Source organism: Natator depressus, chromosome 2 (genome assembly GCF_965152275.1).
Source record: "Natator depressus isolate rNatDep1 chromosome 2, rNatDep2.hap1, whole genome shotgun sequence".
Lineage (NCBI taxonomy): Eukaryota > Metazoa > Chordata > Testudines > Cheloniidae > Natator > Natator depressus.
Window position 1 is genome coordinate 110,341,462 of NC_134235.1, and position 18,792 is coordinate 110,360,253.

Genomic DNA, 18,792 nt, shown 5'->3' on the forward strand with positions numbered 1-18,792 from the left:
GTTTTATACAGATTCCTAAAACGATCAATCAAGAGTGAGGACAGACCCCTTAAACACTGCAATGCACACTTTTTTCATCACACACATTAGCCTACACTGCAGAGGAAACTTCAGCCAAATAACTTCTTAAATGCCAATTAAGAATTACATTTAATTTGATTAGATCAGATTTAAGCAAAATAATTAGATGAGAAAGAGTACAGAGTAAGAAACTCACAAAATAACAATGCTTGGCTTTTATGCCGAGGCCACGAGGTACTGGTTTGAAATTACAGGGAAGGAAGGAAGGGAAACGATATTATAATTAAAATATTAGCACAAGTGTCACATGTGTTTGAAGTACATGGAGAAATGATGAAGAGAGACGTTGGCCAGTTGTTATAAGATGAAATTTCAGGGAAAGAGACTGGAACCATATAGTTGATTAAAACTAGGACTGTTATCTTTGTTAACTAAGGTGGTGATATCAGTGCAAATGTTATTGTCCAAACTGAATCTGCAAATGTAAAGAAGGAACTTTAGGAGTAAGCATCAAATTTCTCACAGACACTTAGAACTGTAGCCTTTACCAAAGACTACATCTATCATTTTTCAAATGGCACTGTGGGGTGAGGATCTGTCAGAACTGTGGCAATACTGTCTAGTTACTAGTTAAAGTCTGGAAGATACTGGAATGCAGAGTTCAAAAGATTAGCCAGTTGCAGAGGGATCTGGTTAGAGCAAGGGTGGGTAAACTTTTTCGCCTGAGGGCCACATCAGGTTTCTGAAATTGTATGGAGGGCCAGTTAAGGGAGGCTGTGCCTCCCAAACAGCTAGGTGTGGCCTGGCCCCCGCCCCCAATCCGACCCCTCCCCCCATTCCCTGTCCCCTGATTGCCCCTCCGGGACCCCTGCCCCATCCAACCACCCCTTCTCCCTGTCCCCGACCGCCCCCGGAACTCCTGCCCCTGACTTCCCCCTGCCGCCCCATCCAACCCCCCTCTCCTTCCTGACTGCCCCCCTGGGACCCATGCCCCCGTTCAACCCCCCCTGTTCTTCACCCTCTGAATGTCCCAACCCCTATCCACACCCCTGCCCCCTGACCACCACCCCGAACTCCCCTACCCTCTATCCCACCTCCCCTGCTCCCTGCCCCCTTACCACGCTGTCTGGAGCGCCAGTGGCTGGCAGCGCTACAGCCATGCTGCCCAAAGCACCAGGACAGGCAGCCGCGCTGCCCGGCTGGAGCCAGCCATGCCACCACGCAGCACAGAGCACCGGGTCAGGCCGCAGCTTTGCAGCTGCGCTGCCCCAGAAGCTCGCAACCCTGCCGCCCAGAGCATTGCGCCAGCAGCGCAATGAGCTGAGGCTGCCGGGAGCGGGGACAATGGGGAAGGGGCTGGGGGCTAGCCTCCCAGGCCAGGAGGGTCCCATGGGCCATAGTTTGCCCACCTCTGGGTTAGAGGTAACTAACTGTTGGGATAAAGTGAGCTTGATATAGCTTATAAACAATGGTCCCTCTCACTGGGCTGACTTTATTAGTTTCCTAATTGATTCTTATTATCCAATTAAAGCCTTTACATTTAAATTAATGTACATGTTGTTATATTAAAAGACATATTGGCCAACTGGATTTTGGGAGACATAATTTAAATAATCCAACTGACTTGAATCATATTTTGTAGAACAATTTTTTTCTGGTCTGGAAAATGAAATGCCAAGTTTCAACAAATAGAAAAAAATAGCATTTGATCATTTAAATAAAGACTGTATCATGATGCATCCACACAAGGAGGCCAAATTAAGGTAGCACAGGTGTAATCCAGCAAAGGAACTTTGTCAGAGAGGAGAAGATTCATTGTCGGCTTCTTTTGCCATCGGTAAGGATCTGATTCTGTCATGGAGGTCACGGATTCCGTGACTTCTTCCGCTTCAGCCTGCTGCAGCAGTGGGGTTGAAGCACCTGTCTGGCGCGCTTAGGAGTGCGGGATCAGTGGCCCCTGGGGGCTGGAGCAGTGTTGGGGATGGGTCAGCTGCCTGGGGTCCAGAACAGGAGCAGCAGCAGCCCCGGGGGCCGGAGCAGGAGCAGCAGCCCCCAGTAGGACTCCAACAGTTAATCCCCACCCCCCACACACACACAGAGGGTATTTTAAATTTAAAAAAAAGTCAAGGACTGGCTTCCATGAATTTTTGTTTATTGCCCTTGACCTGTGACTTTTACTAAGAATATCTGTGACAAAAGCTTAACCTTAGCCATCAGTTAGACTGCTCCCTATAAGTTAAAAAAAAAAAGCCCCATCAAGTGTTACAATGTTGCCATTTAAAACTTTATTATGCTCCCAGCTATGACTGCCAACTGTATCCAACTGCTGACTGCTGCCGAAGGCCTTCAGCCTCTCATGGTAATGAAGGTTATAATGCTTTCTGGAGAAGATGAAGCTTTAGATAAACTGTTTAAACTTTATTTTATTTTTTAAAACTTTTATTCATGCTGTAGTTAAAGTGTGGTCGAGTCTAATTTCGTGTTATAACTTTCTAGTATGGCTCTGCTACAAATATTTATGTTCCAGGCTGGCAACAGTGTCCATCAAGGAAATTCTAGAAGAAATTTCTACTGTAAAGGGTTTTATATCCCAGCCGTTGAAAAAAAATTGCTCTGGAAAGAATTGCACTTTTTTCCTTTATAACTTGTGGTATGTTGTTTTGAAAATTCCATCAGCACTGTTCATTTTAAAAAAACCTGAGGTGCACGCAGATCAAATCCCATAATTCATAGATTTCAAGGCCAGAAGGGACCATTGTGATAATCTAATTCGACTTCCTGTACAACACAGGACAAGAACTTCCCAAAATAATTCCTAGAGCAGACCTTTCAGGAAAAAAAAAAGTCTAATCTTGATTTAAAAATTGTCAGTGATGAAGAATCCACCACAACTCCTGGTAAATTGTTCCAATGGTTAATTACCTTCACTTTTAAAAAGTGATGCCTTATTTCCAGTCTGAATTTGTCTAACTTCAATCTCCAGCCATTGAATTACATCATACCGTTCTCTGCTAGATTGAAGAGCCCATTTTTAAATATTTGTTCCCCATGTAGATACTTATGAACCTTAATCAAGTCACCCTTAACCTTCTCTTAGTTAAACTAAATAGACAGAGCTCTTAGAGTCAATAATAAGGTGTGTTTTCTAATCCTTTAATCATTCTCATCGCTATTCTGTAAACCCTCTCCAATTTATCACATCCTTTGAACCGTGGACACTGGAACGGGACACTGTATTCCAGTAATGGGAGCACCAGTGCCAAATTCAGAGGTAAAATAACCTCTCTATTTATAGTCCAGATTCCCCTGTTTATGAATCCAAGGATTGGCCACAGTGTTGCACTGGGAGCTCATGTTCATCTAATTACTCACTAGGACTCCCAAATCTTTTCCTTATCACTGTTTCCCAGGATAGAGTCCCCCATCCTATTAGTATAGCCTACATTCTTTGTTCCTAGATTCATACATTCACATTTAGCTATATTAAAACATGTATGGTTTGCTTGAGCCCAGAGTGCTTTATACCAGTGATCATCTTCGTTATTTATCACTCCCCCAATTTTTGTATTATCTGCAAGCGTGTGTGTGTGTGTGTCTCATCTGAACTCCTGATCTGGATCCAGAGCTTGATCAAAGAGTCTGTTTGGGCCAATCTAATATTTTGGGCCAATGAATAATTTTAAAGTGTGTTCTCTTTCACATTCACTTTAAACTATAGGAAATGCAATGATGCCCATGGATGGGTCACCTGCAAGAAAAGAACCCTAGACCTCTAGATCAAAAAACATGAGCCTCTACTGCTTAGCTAAACGGCCAGGTCCATTAGCACAGTGGCAGTAGCAGATTCATAAGCTGCTGTGTATGGTCCAGTCACTAGAGGGAGACAAACAGCCACACTGTGTGGGCAAGGATTACAGAAACATATAAACCCTCTTCACTTTCACCTTCACCCCAGAGACACCTTAGCAATGAAGATAGAGACCATGAAATAATAAACACCACAAGGTGAATATTGGTGTATTGAGATATGCCATGTGTAATAAACATATAACTCAAGCTAGAGCTTCTCTAAATTATTTAATCCTATCATAAATCAGTTAACAAAAACTTTTCTTTCTACATAAAGTAACTGTTCTTTATTGTGCTTTTAAACATATTTTGAGGGATCTCAGCTCTCTGGCTGGGAATTCTTTGGCATGGAGTTTTAAATCTAAATAAATAAAAAATGGGTATAAGTGGTTAGCCTTGGGCACTTCAAACAGAGCTAAATCTTAGTCCCTAAAAAAAAAAAAAAAAAATAAAAAATCAGTCCTTTCCTAGGCAAAACTTCCTTTACCCTCAATGGAAGCTAGAACTGAGTAAAGGTGACTAAAGAATTTGGTCCATAACAATCTATCACCAACTTGGACACTGAAAACATTGGAATCGATCAGTGCAAAATATCTTTTTATAATTAGTAATTTTGTGAAAAGCTGGAGTGGATTCTCCTAGGAGATTAATGGCATTTTTTTTTTAAAAAAAGTCACATTTATCAATGCACCAGAGACAGATAACCTAGAATAGGAAGTTGCTTACTGGCTGTCATCATGCCATTTCATGTGTTTGTCTTTTGAGTTACTATAAAAATTAAAGGGATCACCCTTGTGAGATTCAAGGCATCAGACACTAGATCAGTCTCTCTTATCATCATCAATGGAGACTTAACTTGGGATGGTTTTCCTGTTATGTATCATCCTTTATTCTACAAAAAAAGAGAGGGAAATATATAATTTTTACTGTGTTTTTATTCTGTGTGGTTACTAAAATGCTTTAGTAATTGGGTTTCAAAAGAGCTATGAGACTCTCACAGAAATTGTGCTACAGAGATCTACAATGATGACTGATAGAACATGAAGGGCAGGCCATTTGTTTTGCAAAATCATGTCACAAGCCAAAAAAAAGATAGTCACTCAGAGCAACACAGCCACTTATTCCAATTCATTTGTTTCTGCCTGTCAGACCAGGCAGAAGTTGTAAGCCAGGTAGTTGAGTGGTTTTAGGCACTCACCCTGCAAACCGTAACTTGTGCAATTACCTCATACTCATGTGAGAATTCCCTCTTAATTAAATGCTGCTTGTTGGTGAGTAAGGACCACTAACACAAGTAAGGGCCTGCAGGATCAGAGCGCACAGTTAAGTCCTATCTACACTATAAACTTTCACCGTGCTGTAGACAGGGGAGCGGTCAAGTGTGTGATATCCAGAATCACTGCTGGCACCTCAAAGTGTGAGATCCATAGTATTCTGTTTCTGGGTTTATCTTCATAAAGAGGTATGAAGTGAAAAATCTTATTTTGCCACAGCCACCCCAAAATCATTGTAGGGGCAGTGGGGAGAAGGTTCACAGATACACAATGGAGAAGGGTCTGAGTTCACCTCCAGATCCACACTTCCCCAAAGTTAGTGTTTGGATCGGGGGTATTGGCTCAGCCCTCTCTCTGATACAAAAACATGTTTTTGCAATTTTCAATATCTTTTTATAAAAAATGTCCAAGAGTAGGAATCTGAGAAAGGCATAGTGAAAGAGCCTCACTTGTCTCAGAAGAAGGGATACTGGTCATTCCAGTCCAGTTGAATGAATAATTTGTTATTATATCAGTAATATAAAAGTAAATTGTCTTAACTGCTTTTTCCTGGTTATTATTTTAATTCTTCATTATTTGTAAAAACTTTTACAACATCTGAAAGTAACTGCATTCTCCACTGATGTTCTCTCTTGATTTTTACCAGTTACTCTGATCTTTTTCCCTCCATGTTTCTCATAGAACAGAAGTCAACATGACTTCATTTGGTTTACTTGCTTTTTCTGAGCTTCACTAATATCAGAGGTTGCGTACACACCTGTGGCAAGTTTTGGCACTTCAAAATTGTTCCATTGTTTTTTAAATGCATCACGCAAAAATGGGATTTTTTAAAAAATGCCCAGCAACAAAGTGATATATCTTTTTAGAATTTGGAGTACATTTCCAACAAAGTTATAATATTTTTAAGTTGATCACTATTTGTGCCTACATTACTTATTCATGACTCTGTACTGTTTTCAGCTCATTTGAACAAACAATTTAAAAACAGTCAACCAATGCATGTTTATTACCTGCAGAAGTGTGTTTGAACTTTTCACTCTTCTTCTTCCTCCATTTCCATGGCTTGAAAATCCTTCCTATATTGGCAAACTTACTTCTTCGCCTGATTGGAGGAGTGTGGGTGCCTGGTACTAGAGAGTCTGAACGCATTGCAGCCAGTCTTTCCACTTCGTCAGCTATTTTCCCCAAGAGGAGGAGAAGAAGAAGAAGAAAAAGAAGGAAGCGTTAACAACATTGTGTAGCACCGCACAGACGGTCAACATTTTCATGGTACGGACAGCAGTCAAATAATGTGACAAAGGTTTTGTTTATTTAATCCTTTAAATGGAATCCAAGCCCTGTTACAAAGGTCAATATTAATCATATCAACAAATTAATCAGAGGAGATGCTTTGGTCTTGGGTAATCCGTCACCCAGCCAGCATTGGCGAAGGAGCTTGAGAGAGATTTTTCTCCAGGGAGACTTTAAAAGCATTGATTATTTTTGGTGGTGTTTCCATTCGCTGTTTTGATGTTTATCAGGGACACAGAGGAGCAAAAGAACAACAACTTACTGTTTTAGGAGAAATATTGCCACTTTTTACCACAATGTATGTGAAATATTATTTGATAAATAGTGAGGACTAAAAATTCCTTGGGGGCCATTACTGTCTCAGTTAACATCTCATTCTTTTCCCCTTCCAGTCCATTCTTTCAACCAAGGAACTCTGGAAATCCAATAGAGTTCAAACTTATCAACACCTGGCATCATAGCGATTATGAGTATGTTCTGAAACTTCTTTCCTTTAACACAGGAGGTTTTGCAGTGAATTTCCTAGCATGGTCACAATTTGCACTGAGTTTGTTGTGCTAAAATATTTCTAATGAAGATTTTCAGAAGTTGAATAGTTGCAACAAGTAATCTTCTGTTGGTCAAAATCTAAACTGCACCCACAACACATGCAAGTGAGTGCAAAAGAGTCAACTATGCGTGCAGCATTATACTATTTTTGGTGCAAGACGATTAATCATATTTGAAAATTTTGGGGAGATTTTTCATGCATAGTTATCTGTAGGGAACACCCCCCTCACTTTTACAGGCAAAACTTTATGCTGGTATTTTTGAAAATTAATACATTCGTGATCAAATTATCAGTATTTCACTAAAATTAGAGATGGATCTGAACCACATAGATCAGATCTAAACCTCCCCAAAGTTTAAGGGCATTTGATTCAGGCTCCTTTTAAAATAAAATAAACCCAGCAGAATAAACTGCAATCAAATGTGCTTTCCCAGTATGAAAGGTGAAGTAACTGTTTCCCATCCTCCTGCCATTTTGCCCCTCTGCTTCCTACTATGTTCCCCCAAATTCTATAGTGCCTCAGTGGAAAGAGCAGAGCTTGGTCTTTCCCTCCATTTATGCTCTATAAAATACAGCCAAAGACCTGGATTTATGTCTCCCCGTCTAACTATAATTTCCATTAGCAGTTTCAAAAAAGACAAAAACAGTAGCATTATTCAATATCAAACTAAGAGCCAACCCAGGTTCTACAATCTGGCTGAGCTCTGCTCAGCACAGGGTGGGCGGAGGAGGAGATGGCTTCACAATTCCTTTATTCCCATGATTCTGGGATCTGCAGTCAAGTGCCTCAACAGCCGTTTAGAGCAACTCAGCCCAATCTGTCTTTACTTCATCCAAACGGCTCCCAATCCCAGTCTGTTTGTTCAGCCAGTGACAGTCTCCTCCCACCCACTCTGTTTCACATCAGATCTAAATTTTCCCTCATCCCCATGGCACTAACACTCAACCCTCCCCACTTTTCCCCTGGCTCTGCGTCCCAATCTATTTCCGACATTGCTGACGCTCCTTCCCCCTCTTTACCCCCAGTCCAGCTCTTGTCCCCTTCTTCATACAAGTAAGGCTGTTTTCTCCTCCATGCTGCTGGGGTCTCAGTGGGGAATGGGGGACAAGGAGTAATTGAGAGGACAGGAGACACAGGTTCCCTGCTGTCAGTTCCTGTGCATGGTGCCACCAGAATCCCCTGCACCTGGGAGCAGTAATTGTAGGGAAAGTCCAGCTCCGCCCCCGCAGCCCTGGGCTGGAGCACGCTCAGTTGCTCTGTGGGGATGGTACACATGCAGTCCAAGTCAGCAGGTAGGAGCTGTGAGGGGATGGAGCATGCTCAGTGCTGACAGAATCTCTGTAGATTTTAGCTGTCAAATTCTAATAATAATGTAACAATTCTAATAGTATTTTCTTCTAAAATCTTTTTCCTAGAAATGCCTGAATGGCTTTTGTTCAAACTTTCCAAAGGGTGTGATAGTGAGGAGGGAGGGAAGAAAAAGGGAAGATTCAGCCTGAGGCGAACAGCCATCATGGGACATTTCAGCCCAAATGGCAAAGTTATAAGCAACTGGAAACAGAGTCTTCCAATAAAGCAACCTTAAGTACAGGTGGTGCTACCTATATATTCAGATATGCCTATATACACAGACTGCCCACCTAGATATTTTGAAGGATATCATAGGTGGGGAGCTCTTCTTCTTTTTGAAATATAAAGAACAAGTTTCCTTTTAGCTACAAAGGCAGCTTGTTTTTCTACTCTGATTAAATGAATCAGTCTTTTGGGGGGAGGAGGGGGGCACAGGCATTTAAATTACAGGGGAAAAAAAATAGCTCACAAACTTGAACTAGCTTTCCAAGACTCCCAAAATAGTTTGAAAGTTTCAGACTCCAAACTCCATGACATTTTCTAATCTCCAGCTCCCAGTCTGCATTTCTACATTTTTTCTTTTTCTACTGAAGCACACAAGTTTAATCAATTTATTCTGACAAAAAAGTCACTGATTCTTAAAAAAAAAAAAAATCTCGAGTATAAAATGTGGCACATCTGGTAAAATATGTTCCTCATTACACCACTGAGCTATTATAACAAAAGCCCAAGTGGGGGAAAAAGTTGGAGTTAGGTGTATGTTTCACTGCATTTTGCTGAAGAAGCAGAAAAAACAGAAAAGCACAGGCTGGAGGAGCACAGTAATCTACTTTGGAGGAGGTGGGGGCGCTTAGGAGAACATTTGCTTTGCCCTAAAGGCAGAGAAAAAAGGTAGCCTGGTTAAAGCATGTGGCTCTTCACAGGATGGCACACAGAGCTGACATGCTCAGTGTGATGTGGTGCCAGATACAAAGCCTGGGGACTGCTGAATCAAGGCTAGAAATTGCCTGGTTGTGCAGAGCAAATCAGTGAGAGGAACAAAGAAGAAACCAGAAAACTCCTTATACCCTCTGACTTCACTGGAAGTTGCTCTGTTTTGAAGAACAAAATGGTTTTCACTTTCCATTCAGGAAATCATGAATCAAAGCAAACCCTTTTTCCCTTTAATAAAATAAAAAAAAAAGTGCCAGGGGCTAAGGCACATCTAACCAACCCTGCTCTGACTCAATGTTTTCCACTGCTGTGGCTTTTAAGAGCTTCTGCTAAAGAGATGGGCAGGTCTCTGGGCACCACTGTGATACTTGACTGGAAATTGTATAGGGTATAAAAGCATTCTGCTGAACCAACTGGGAATGACACCATGAGGCTTCTTATTCAGCCTGACTTTCACAATGAAACACACAGCTGTGTGAGAAACAAAACTGCAAATGAACTCAAACTAAATCCTTCCAACCCACCTCCCCCCACTCTCCTGTGCTCCTCAAATGGGCCACAATTACTGCTACAAATCACTCCTGATTACTAAATTGCACAGAGCTGCAGTACTCCCTCTTTATAAGGCTGCTCTAATTTGGGGCATCACTAAGGCTAGGGCTAGTCCTGTTTGAATTGATATCCATTATAGATCTCCTCTCTTCATGATGCACACCGTCTTTGTAAGTTACAGCTTTCCTCCCCTTAAGAGCACTTCCTCTTTTAGGGCCAATTCCTAAGGGTCTATACTCAAGCAAATCTCTCACTGAAGTCAAAGGGAAGTTACCCAAGTAAAGATTGGGTCCATAAAGAGCTAGAAACTGTCACAGAGTGTCAAAACCATTTCCATATTTTGACTTTCTTTCACTGAATTCAATATCTTGTCTCACGCAGAACTGTGTTCCAGGAGCCCTACTGTGCATCCCATCAGCCGGGAGCTCTTCTCCATCCTTTCCAAATAAGCACAATGCAACTAATGCAAGTAACGGCACTTCTCCCTCTCTTTTTTTTTAAAAAAGTCTACTTCACATTTCATGAAATATACTTCCAAATGTACTACTAACTCAAACATCATGATCACTGTAGAGGAATGACTGAATTAGAACCATATACACTACAGTCTTCATAAAAGAGTTAGAGTAAAGATAAGATAGTAAAAGCCATACTTCACTCCCATTTTCTGTCATCTCTTTTGCTTCAATTAGCCATGTTCCCTCTGCCTTTTTGGCTTCTCATGATTATTGACTAGCTGTGGGCTTTGACACCCACTAATGACAGCAGGCTTTGTAGGCGGTTTTCACACTCTTCCTGTTCCCAAAGAAGGTGGTGCTTTCAAGACTGCAAACTAACCCAGACCTACATATTTATTGCCTTTGGGAGAGAAAAGCAGGTCAGTACTTACCAATTTGCTATACTGATACTGCTAAACTGCTGTGTGTTTTGGGGCCTTTCATCACAGTATTGCAATTTTGTCCTTTGACTGGCACAACAAATACAAGATGATGTTTATAATCGTCACCATAATGACAAATACTCAGCACGTACAAATGGTGTTCACCTTATATCCCAGGAATGTCAAGCACACAATACTGTTGGTGAACGGGACACCACATGAACTGAAATACACATAAGCTTGACGCACAGGCTTTTCCTGAACAAATGGAAAGACACTGCAAGATTTCAAGACGACTTGAAAGTAGGGCAGGAGGATGACCCACTTCCCACTCATCATCTTCCTCCTCACCAATGCCTTGCAGGAGAAATGACAGGACTAAATAGAACGGTGTTTCACAGGTGTCTGGTGATAATAGTGTTGCCAATTCAGGATTTTAATCACAAATCTAGTAAAACTTGGTGTTCTTCATAAAGCCACAGATCAAGGGACTAGGTGAGAATCTGAGGGTCTATTAAAAAAGTTTCTAGTCCTCATGGTTATAGAGAAAAACTTGAAAACCTGACTATCATGCACCCCCAAAGACTCACAAACTAATCAAAAGAACCACAAATGTTCCATTTTGTCTCACGATTTTGAAGACAGACAATCTCAGGGTATTTTGGGTCATGACTCACGATTTCTCAATACATGGGGCTGGCAATATGATGTAGAGGCACCACAGATGGTACACGGCTGTGTAAGTAGAATAGTCAGGACAAAGAACTGTTTGCAAAACAGTATCTTATTACTGTAGGTGCAATAGTGAAGCCCAGGAGAAAACATGACTGAAAACCACGTATTCCACACTTCTGAGTGTTCTGCCTCTTTCAATGCAAAGCCTTTCTGCGTATCTATTGGCCCTGCCCCCTCTGAAAATCAGCTGGATGCTAAGGTGACCTACTTCCCAAGCTCTGAGAGTTGCAAAACATGGATCAATGACCCTCAAAGATGGTAAGGAGCCCCAGTTTTGGTTGGGAGATGTCTGGGTGGGCATCATACCAGTTGTTGAGATAAAGAATATCCCAGATTTCATTTTAAAAATTAATATGGTTGCATCTCTGCATTCAGGTACAGAGAACTAGATCATAGCTTAATGGCTGAAAATCAGCTAACAGATCATGCACAACAACCCCTCTGCATCAAACAGCATCTTCCTCTCCAGTAACTCCACTAGTACTTTATCTAACCTCATTTATGCAGTTTGCAATGCTGTTGTAACCATGTTGGTCCAGGATATGAGAGAGACAAGGTGGGTGAGACACTATCTTTTACTGGACCAAAAGAGACAAGCTTTTGAGCTCCACAGAGCTCTTCTTCACGTCCTGACTTTAACGACAGGACCTTAAATAGAGGAGAAGAGTAACAACAAAATAATCGAGTTGTCAATTTGTTCACAAGCTACATCTAATCTCACCTCATTCTTAGCTTCAGTCTCTAACCAATTTCAGCTGCAATTGCTTCTAGCTGTCAAGACTTCTTTTGCACTCTGGATCCAGAATGTTCCAGAACTTAAACCACACACAGTCAGTTCTTAAAAGCCCCATACACCACAAAACTCAGTGGAGTTATTGTGAAAGTACACCCCTTTTCAGACGGTCTTCAGAGCATCCAGTCAACATTATAATAAGCAGTAACAACCACCATAACTGTTGAAACTTATTTTTGTTCTCTTTACCTGAATTAGATCATTTTAAATCTAATTTCAGATTATCTCATTTTTCCTTATTCTCCTACAGGAAAGCTGAGCCTCTCCTGCTTTCCTATTAACACCTGATATTTTTGTAGGGTTATCGTCCCTTAATTGCCTTTTTTTTTCAGGCATTGAGTTCTATTGGTCCTCCCCCTTCTTCCCATTTGAACCTTCCTTAAAGCTTTTCAGTGTCTGTTTTACAATGAAAGGCCCAACGCTGCATGCAGCATTCCAAGCGCCGTTTTATCAAGATGGGATTATTACCTCATTTGCTTTATAAGAAATCCTAGTAAAAACATGCTTTAGGATGGCATTTGCCGTTTTTGCAATGGCATTGAATTGTCAGCTCATATCCAGTTTATGATCCCCTATGAGGTCCGCAGCTTCATTTCTCTGCATTCTAAATAGCACTAGCTCATTTCTCTGATGATGATTATTTCTGTCTAGGTGTATTACTTTACATTTTATCTGCAAACAGAATCTCATCTCATTTACATTTACCCATCTCGATACACCTGTCAGATCACTCTGCAATTCTGATTTTTCCTATATGGTGTTTATAATCCCTTTCTAAGTTTGATATCATCTGCAGGTTTAATCAATGTGGCGTATATACATTTTCCTCTTGGTTAAGGTATATAATTGAAAAGTACAAGTTTAAAAACTGAGCTGTGCAAGACCTCACTTCATACCTCCCCCACATTTTGAGGTTAAATTGTTAATAATTAATGGCTGATTGCAACAGGTCAGACAATTTCTTTAATCAACACTATGCTGCAGTGGTTTTTATTGATACAAAATCCTTCTAATCTCTAAGACTGTTTATTTTTATATATGTGGAATGGTTACTTTACTAACCAAGCCTGTAAGGATAGAAAATAAAGAATATTAGGTTTGACTAATCTGAGCTATGCTTTATCCACAATGTGACTTTCACTGCTCATCACGTTCTTCACTGCTGAAGTGTTTATCACATATAGATTTCCTTATTATTGGTCACAAAAACCTGCTATTGAAGTTAGACCAAGTATTTGATAATTTTCTAGGGGTAAATTTGTCTAAAGCATCTAAATGAGTTAGGAGCTTAAGCCTCCTTTTCAAAAGTCGTTGCAACTTAGGCTCCTAAAATCACTATGAAGCTCCTTTACCTTTCCTTATCTTTTTTAAGGCCCATTCATAAAAGCCTTGCTCACACAAGTAAGCCAACTGACATCAATAGGACTACTTTGGGGCTCGATGTCCTAAGCCACAAGAAGAGGAGGGGAGTAAAGATGATCACATACCCCCAGCCCAACCATGGTGTGTCAGCATCTGGGCTCCCAGATCTTAGATCCAGGTCCTAGAAGGGAGCTCAGGGGCCTTATGAAAGATGCCGTCCCCATGAAGCAAGTGGCAAGAGTGTGGGGAGTAGGTTGAGCCATTGAGACTGCCCCCACACATGCTGACCAATGGAGCTGGTTGGTCATGCAGGTGGACTTGAAGGGTATGTTGCACCCTGCAAAGCAGTGCCACAAATTACTAACACTGCTACGGCAACCAGGATGCTCCAGGAGGAATGGGGGATGTCTCTGAGGCATGATGCCTCCTGGTATTCCCCATGGAATGGTGCCTTCATGTGCAGTCCCTTACTCAAAGCTCTGTTAATGACCCAATTTAGCCCTTTGCGTGTAAGCATTGCAGGATCAGACCCTTAGAAAGCACAGAAGCACTTTATTTCTATTACATGCAACCTACAGGTGGAACAGCATCAATGTGCAAACACACTACTACAGGTATATCCCCCAACCCTACTTATCACACTCAATGTCATGGCACTTCCCCCCCCCCCGCCCCCTTCATTTCCACTCCATATTCTTATCTATGTTCAGCACCATTCAACCAGATGCCCTCCAACACTTCAGTAGCTGCACATGTAAATACAACCCTACTTTCTGAGACTGAATGCGAGGGATCCACACAAACAATTCCTTTTAGTCTTTCTTGATATCTAAGCTTTTGGAAATACAATGTTCATCCTGCCAGCGTCCCTACAGGCATGGCAGCAAGTTCATAACACTATACAGACTCAGTCACTCTCTCTCAAAATAAATGTCAACAATTACTTTGCAACTGCCTGTGAGAATAAGGTTCAATCCCACAACATCGAAAACAGCCAAGTAAAATCGCACACACGTAGGGTTATCTCTAATCTAGGGCTCTGGTCTTAAATGAAATAGCCACTATAGAAGTCACAAGCAAAACATTTTCATTGGATTTTGAGATCATGTCCCTGCATGATGGCAACTCCCATTGATGTAAACGATGACTGGATCTGTGTAACTGAGGGTGGAATCAAACCGCATAGCTATCATCTCGGGATAGTATCTCTTGATACTGTTAGCTTGTTAGACCAGATGGAGACAAGCCTCACTTTCATTTGAGTCATGCCCTGACCGATCAAAACTGGAGTTCAAGCTCATTAATCATAGTTAAAGTACCCTCTGATGCCCAAGGATGTGGAAGACAGATAAACACAGCTTCCTTTAGGCAAATCTTCAAATGCTTAGCAATGACTTGTTCGGCATGAAAAACAGAATTGGATTCCAAGATCATTCCATTCCTAAATTTCCTTCAATCGTGAATGAGGTAATTAATTTTTATCAAATATATTGTTTCTGTGAAAGGCCAGCTCCCAATTGCATTAAATCATCATCAAACAGGTGCTGGTATTGACTAAGTTCTCAGGGTCTGATTCTTCTCTGATAATGATGTAAATTGGGGAGTAATTCCATTGAATTACAATAATGCAACGGTGGTGTGAGAAAATCAGGTCCACAGACAGTGGTGATGTTTTTGATCACAAACATGTTACCAATAATTGTATGTACCTGATTACAACTTCACCATTTATCATAATGATCCAGAAGGGCCAGATTCTGACACACACACCTTGGATACTACCTTGTTCTACAAATAGTTTAATTGAAAACAATGGAACTTCTTACAGTGTGTGAAATCTGGCCTTTAATGAATGGACAACTAGCTCTGAATGTTGCCTATTTTGAGATGCTTTGATATATATCAAAATTGTGTGTGACTTCTTAGGAAACTCTTGGTCAACTAAAAGAAATATCTGACCCCCTTTTGCAGATCCTGTAAGTAAGATTACCCAATAATAGTTTTTATAAAAAGGGGCCTTCTAAATCACAAATCTTTAGATTATTCAGACACCACATGGGACTGTAATGTCAACCAAAAGCTGCAGTGTACAGACAATGCTACATCACCCGTTTAAAAAAAAAAAAAAAAGAGGTAATTTTGACAATGAGAACAGATTCTGTAAATAGCCTTTTTAAATATAGCTGTGACACTGGGGTTTCCATCCAGTATGAAACTGGAGAAAAGCCTGTTGAAGAGTCTTTGGATTAAGTTTAGAGGCAAGAGCGACAAGGGTGGTGTCGTGGTGGGCGTCTGCTATAGACCATCAGACTAGGAGGATGAGATAGACGAGGCTTTCTTCAGACAACTAACAGAAGTTTCCAGATCACAGGCCCTGGTTCTCATGGGGGACTTCAATTACCCTGACATCTGCTGGGAGAGCAATACAGCAGTGCACAGACAATCCAGGAAGTTTTTGGAAAGTGTTGGGGACAACTTCCTGATGCAAGTGCTGGAGGAATCAAATAGGGGACATGCTCCTCTTGATCTGCTGCTCACAAACAGGGAAGAATTGGTAGGGGAAGTGGGTGGCAACCTGGGCAGCAGTGACCATGAGATGGTCAAGTGCAAGATCCTGACAAAAGGAAGAAAGGAGAGCAACAGAATATGGACCCTGGACTTCAGAAAAGCAGAATTTGACTCCCTCAGGGAACTGATGGGCAGGATCCCCTGGGAGGCTAATATGAGGGGGAAAGGAGTCAAGGATTGCTGGCTGTATTTTACTGAGGGCGCAGGAACAAACCATCCCAATGTGCGGAAAGAATAGCAAATATGACAGGTAACCAGCTTGGCTTAACAGAGAAACGTTCGGTGATCTTAAACACAAAAAGGAAGCTGACAAGAAGTGGAAACTTGAACACATGACTAGGGAGGAGTATAAAAATATTGCTTGAGCATGCAGTGGTGTAATCAGGAAGGCCAAAGCACAATTGGAGTTGCAGCTAGCAAGGGATGTGAAGGGTAACAAGAAGGGTTTCTACAGCTTTGTTAGCAACAAGGGGATGGTCAGGGAAAGTGTGGAACCCTTACTGATGGGGGAGGCAACCTAGTGACAGATGATGTGGAAAAAGCTGAAGTACTCAATGCTTTTTTTGCCTCGATCTTCACAGACAAGGTCAGCTGCCAGATTGCTGCACTGGGCAACACAGTATGTGGAGGAGGTGAACAGCCCTCAGTGGTGAAAGAACAGGTTAAGGACTATTTAGAAAAGCTGGACATGCACAAGTCCATGCAATGCATCAGAGGGTGCTGAGGGAGTTGGCTGATGTGATTGCAGAGCCATTGGCATTATCTCTGAAAACTTGTGGTAATCGGGGGAGGTCCTGGATGATTGGAAAAAGGCAAATATAGTACCCATCTTTTAAAAAGGGAAGGAGGAGAATCTGGGGAACTACAAACCAGTCAGCCTCCCATCAGTCCCTGGAAAAATCATGGAGCAGGTCCTCAAGGAATCCATTTTGAAGCACTTAGAGGAGAGGAAGGTGATCAGGAACAGTCAACATGGATTCACCAAGGGTATGTCATGCCTGACCAACCTGATTGCCTTCTATGATAAGATAATGGTCTCTCAGGATGTGGGAAAAGCGGTGATGTGATATACCTTGACTTTAGCAAAGTTTTTGATACGGTCTCCCACAGTATTCTTGCCAGCAAGTTAAAGAAGTATGGGCTGGATGAACAGACTATAAGGTGGATAGAAAACTGGTTAGATCGTTGGGCTCAACAGGTAGTGATCAATGGCTCAATGTCTAGTTGGCAGCCGCTATCAAGCAGAGTACCCCAGAGGTTGGTCCTGGGGCTGGTTTTGTTCAACATCCTCATTAATGATCTGGATGATGGGATGGATTGTACCCTCAGCAGGTTTGCAGATGACACTGAGCTCAGGGGGAGAGATAGATACGCTGGAGGGTAGGGATAGGGTCCAGAGTGACTTAGACAAATTGGAGGATTGGGCCAAAAGAAATCTGATGAGGTTCAAAAAGGACAAGTGCAGAGTCCTGCACTTAGGACGGAAGAATCCCATGCACTGCTAAAGGCTGAGGACTGACTGGTTAAGTGGCAGTTCTGCAGAAAAGGACCTGGGATTACAGTGGACAAGAAACTGGATAAAAGTCAACAGTGTGCCATTGTTTTCAGAAGGGTAACGGCATATTGGGCTGCATTAGTAGGAGCATTGCCAGCAGATCGAGGGAAGTGATTATTCCCCCTCTATTCGGCACTGGTGAGGACATACCTGGAGTATTGTGTCCAGTTTTGGGCCGCCCACTACAGAAAGGATGTGGATAAATTGGAGAGAGTCCAGTGGAGGGCAACGAAAATCATTAGGGGGCTAGGGTACATGACTTAGGAGGAGAGACTGAGGGAATGGGGCTTATTTAGTCTGCAGAAGAGAAAAGAGTGAAGGGGGATTTGATAGCAGCCTTCAACTACCTGAAGTGGGGTTCCAAAGAGAATGGAGCTAGGCTGTTCTCGGTGGTGGCAGAAGACAGAACAAGGAACAACGGTCTCAAGTTGCAGTGAGGGAGGTCTAGGTTGGATATTATGAAAAACTATTTCACTAGGAAGGAGATGAAGCACTGGAATGCATTACCTAGGGAGGTAGTGTAATCTCCATCTTTAGAGGTTTTTAAGGCCCGGCTTGACAAAGCCCTGGCTGCAATGATTTAGTTGGGGTTGGTCCTGCTTTGAGCAGGGGGTTGGACTAGATGACCTCCTGAGGTCTCTTCCAACCCCAATCTTCTATGATCACTATAACAGCCAGGAGAAAAGGCAAAGTAACTAGTTTAAGAGCTAAACTGCCCAAACTATTCCCTTTTAATTTGTATTTTGCTTCTCTTGGGAAAAATAAACTACTGTTTCTGTCCTTTAAAGAAGTTGATAGGAAGCTGGCCAAGAGGAAAAAGAGTAATTAGACCAAATGGTACAAGCAAAAATCTGTTTCAGTGGACTCTAATTGAGAGGAGCCAGTTTGTATCTATCAATCTCAGTACAAGCAGTTAGAAGGAAAGGTGAAGTCTTTCAAGTTAAGATGCCTAAAGTCAGGCATTTAAGGTCTGGTCTAACTCCCATTAAAGTAAATGGGGAGCCCTTCCCTTGACCACCACAGAAGCTGGATAATAAGTCACAGATTTTTACCCAGTACACCTAGCGATTAAGTTAGTT

The 18,792-nt window shown here is 41.8% G+C and overlaps 1 protein-coding gene across 9 annotated transcripts in view; it reads right to left on the reverse strand.

Annotated features, from left to right (window-relative positions):
* PHACTR1 (phosphatase and actin regulator 1) overlaps window positions 1-18,792 on the reverse strand; it is a 430,831-nt gene that overhangs the window by 179,853 nt on the left and 232,186 nt on the right. For all 9 annotated transcript variants that reach the window (XM_074944870.1, XM_074944866.1, XM_074944872.1 and 6 more), the window contains one exon: window positions 6,155-6,319. In XM_074944870.1, the coding sequence (XP_074800971.1) occupies window positions 6,155-6,319 (165 nt within the window). The remainder of the gene's footprint in view (window positions 1-6,154; window positions 6,320-18,792) is intronic.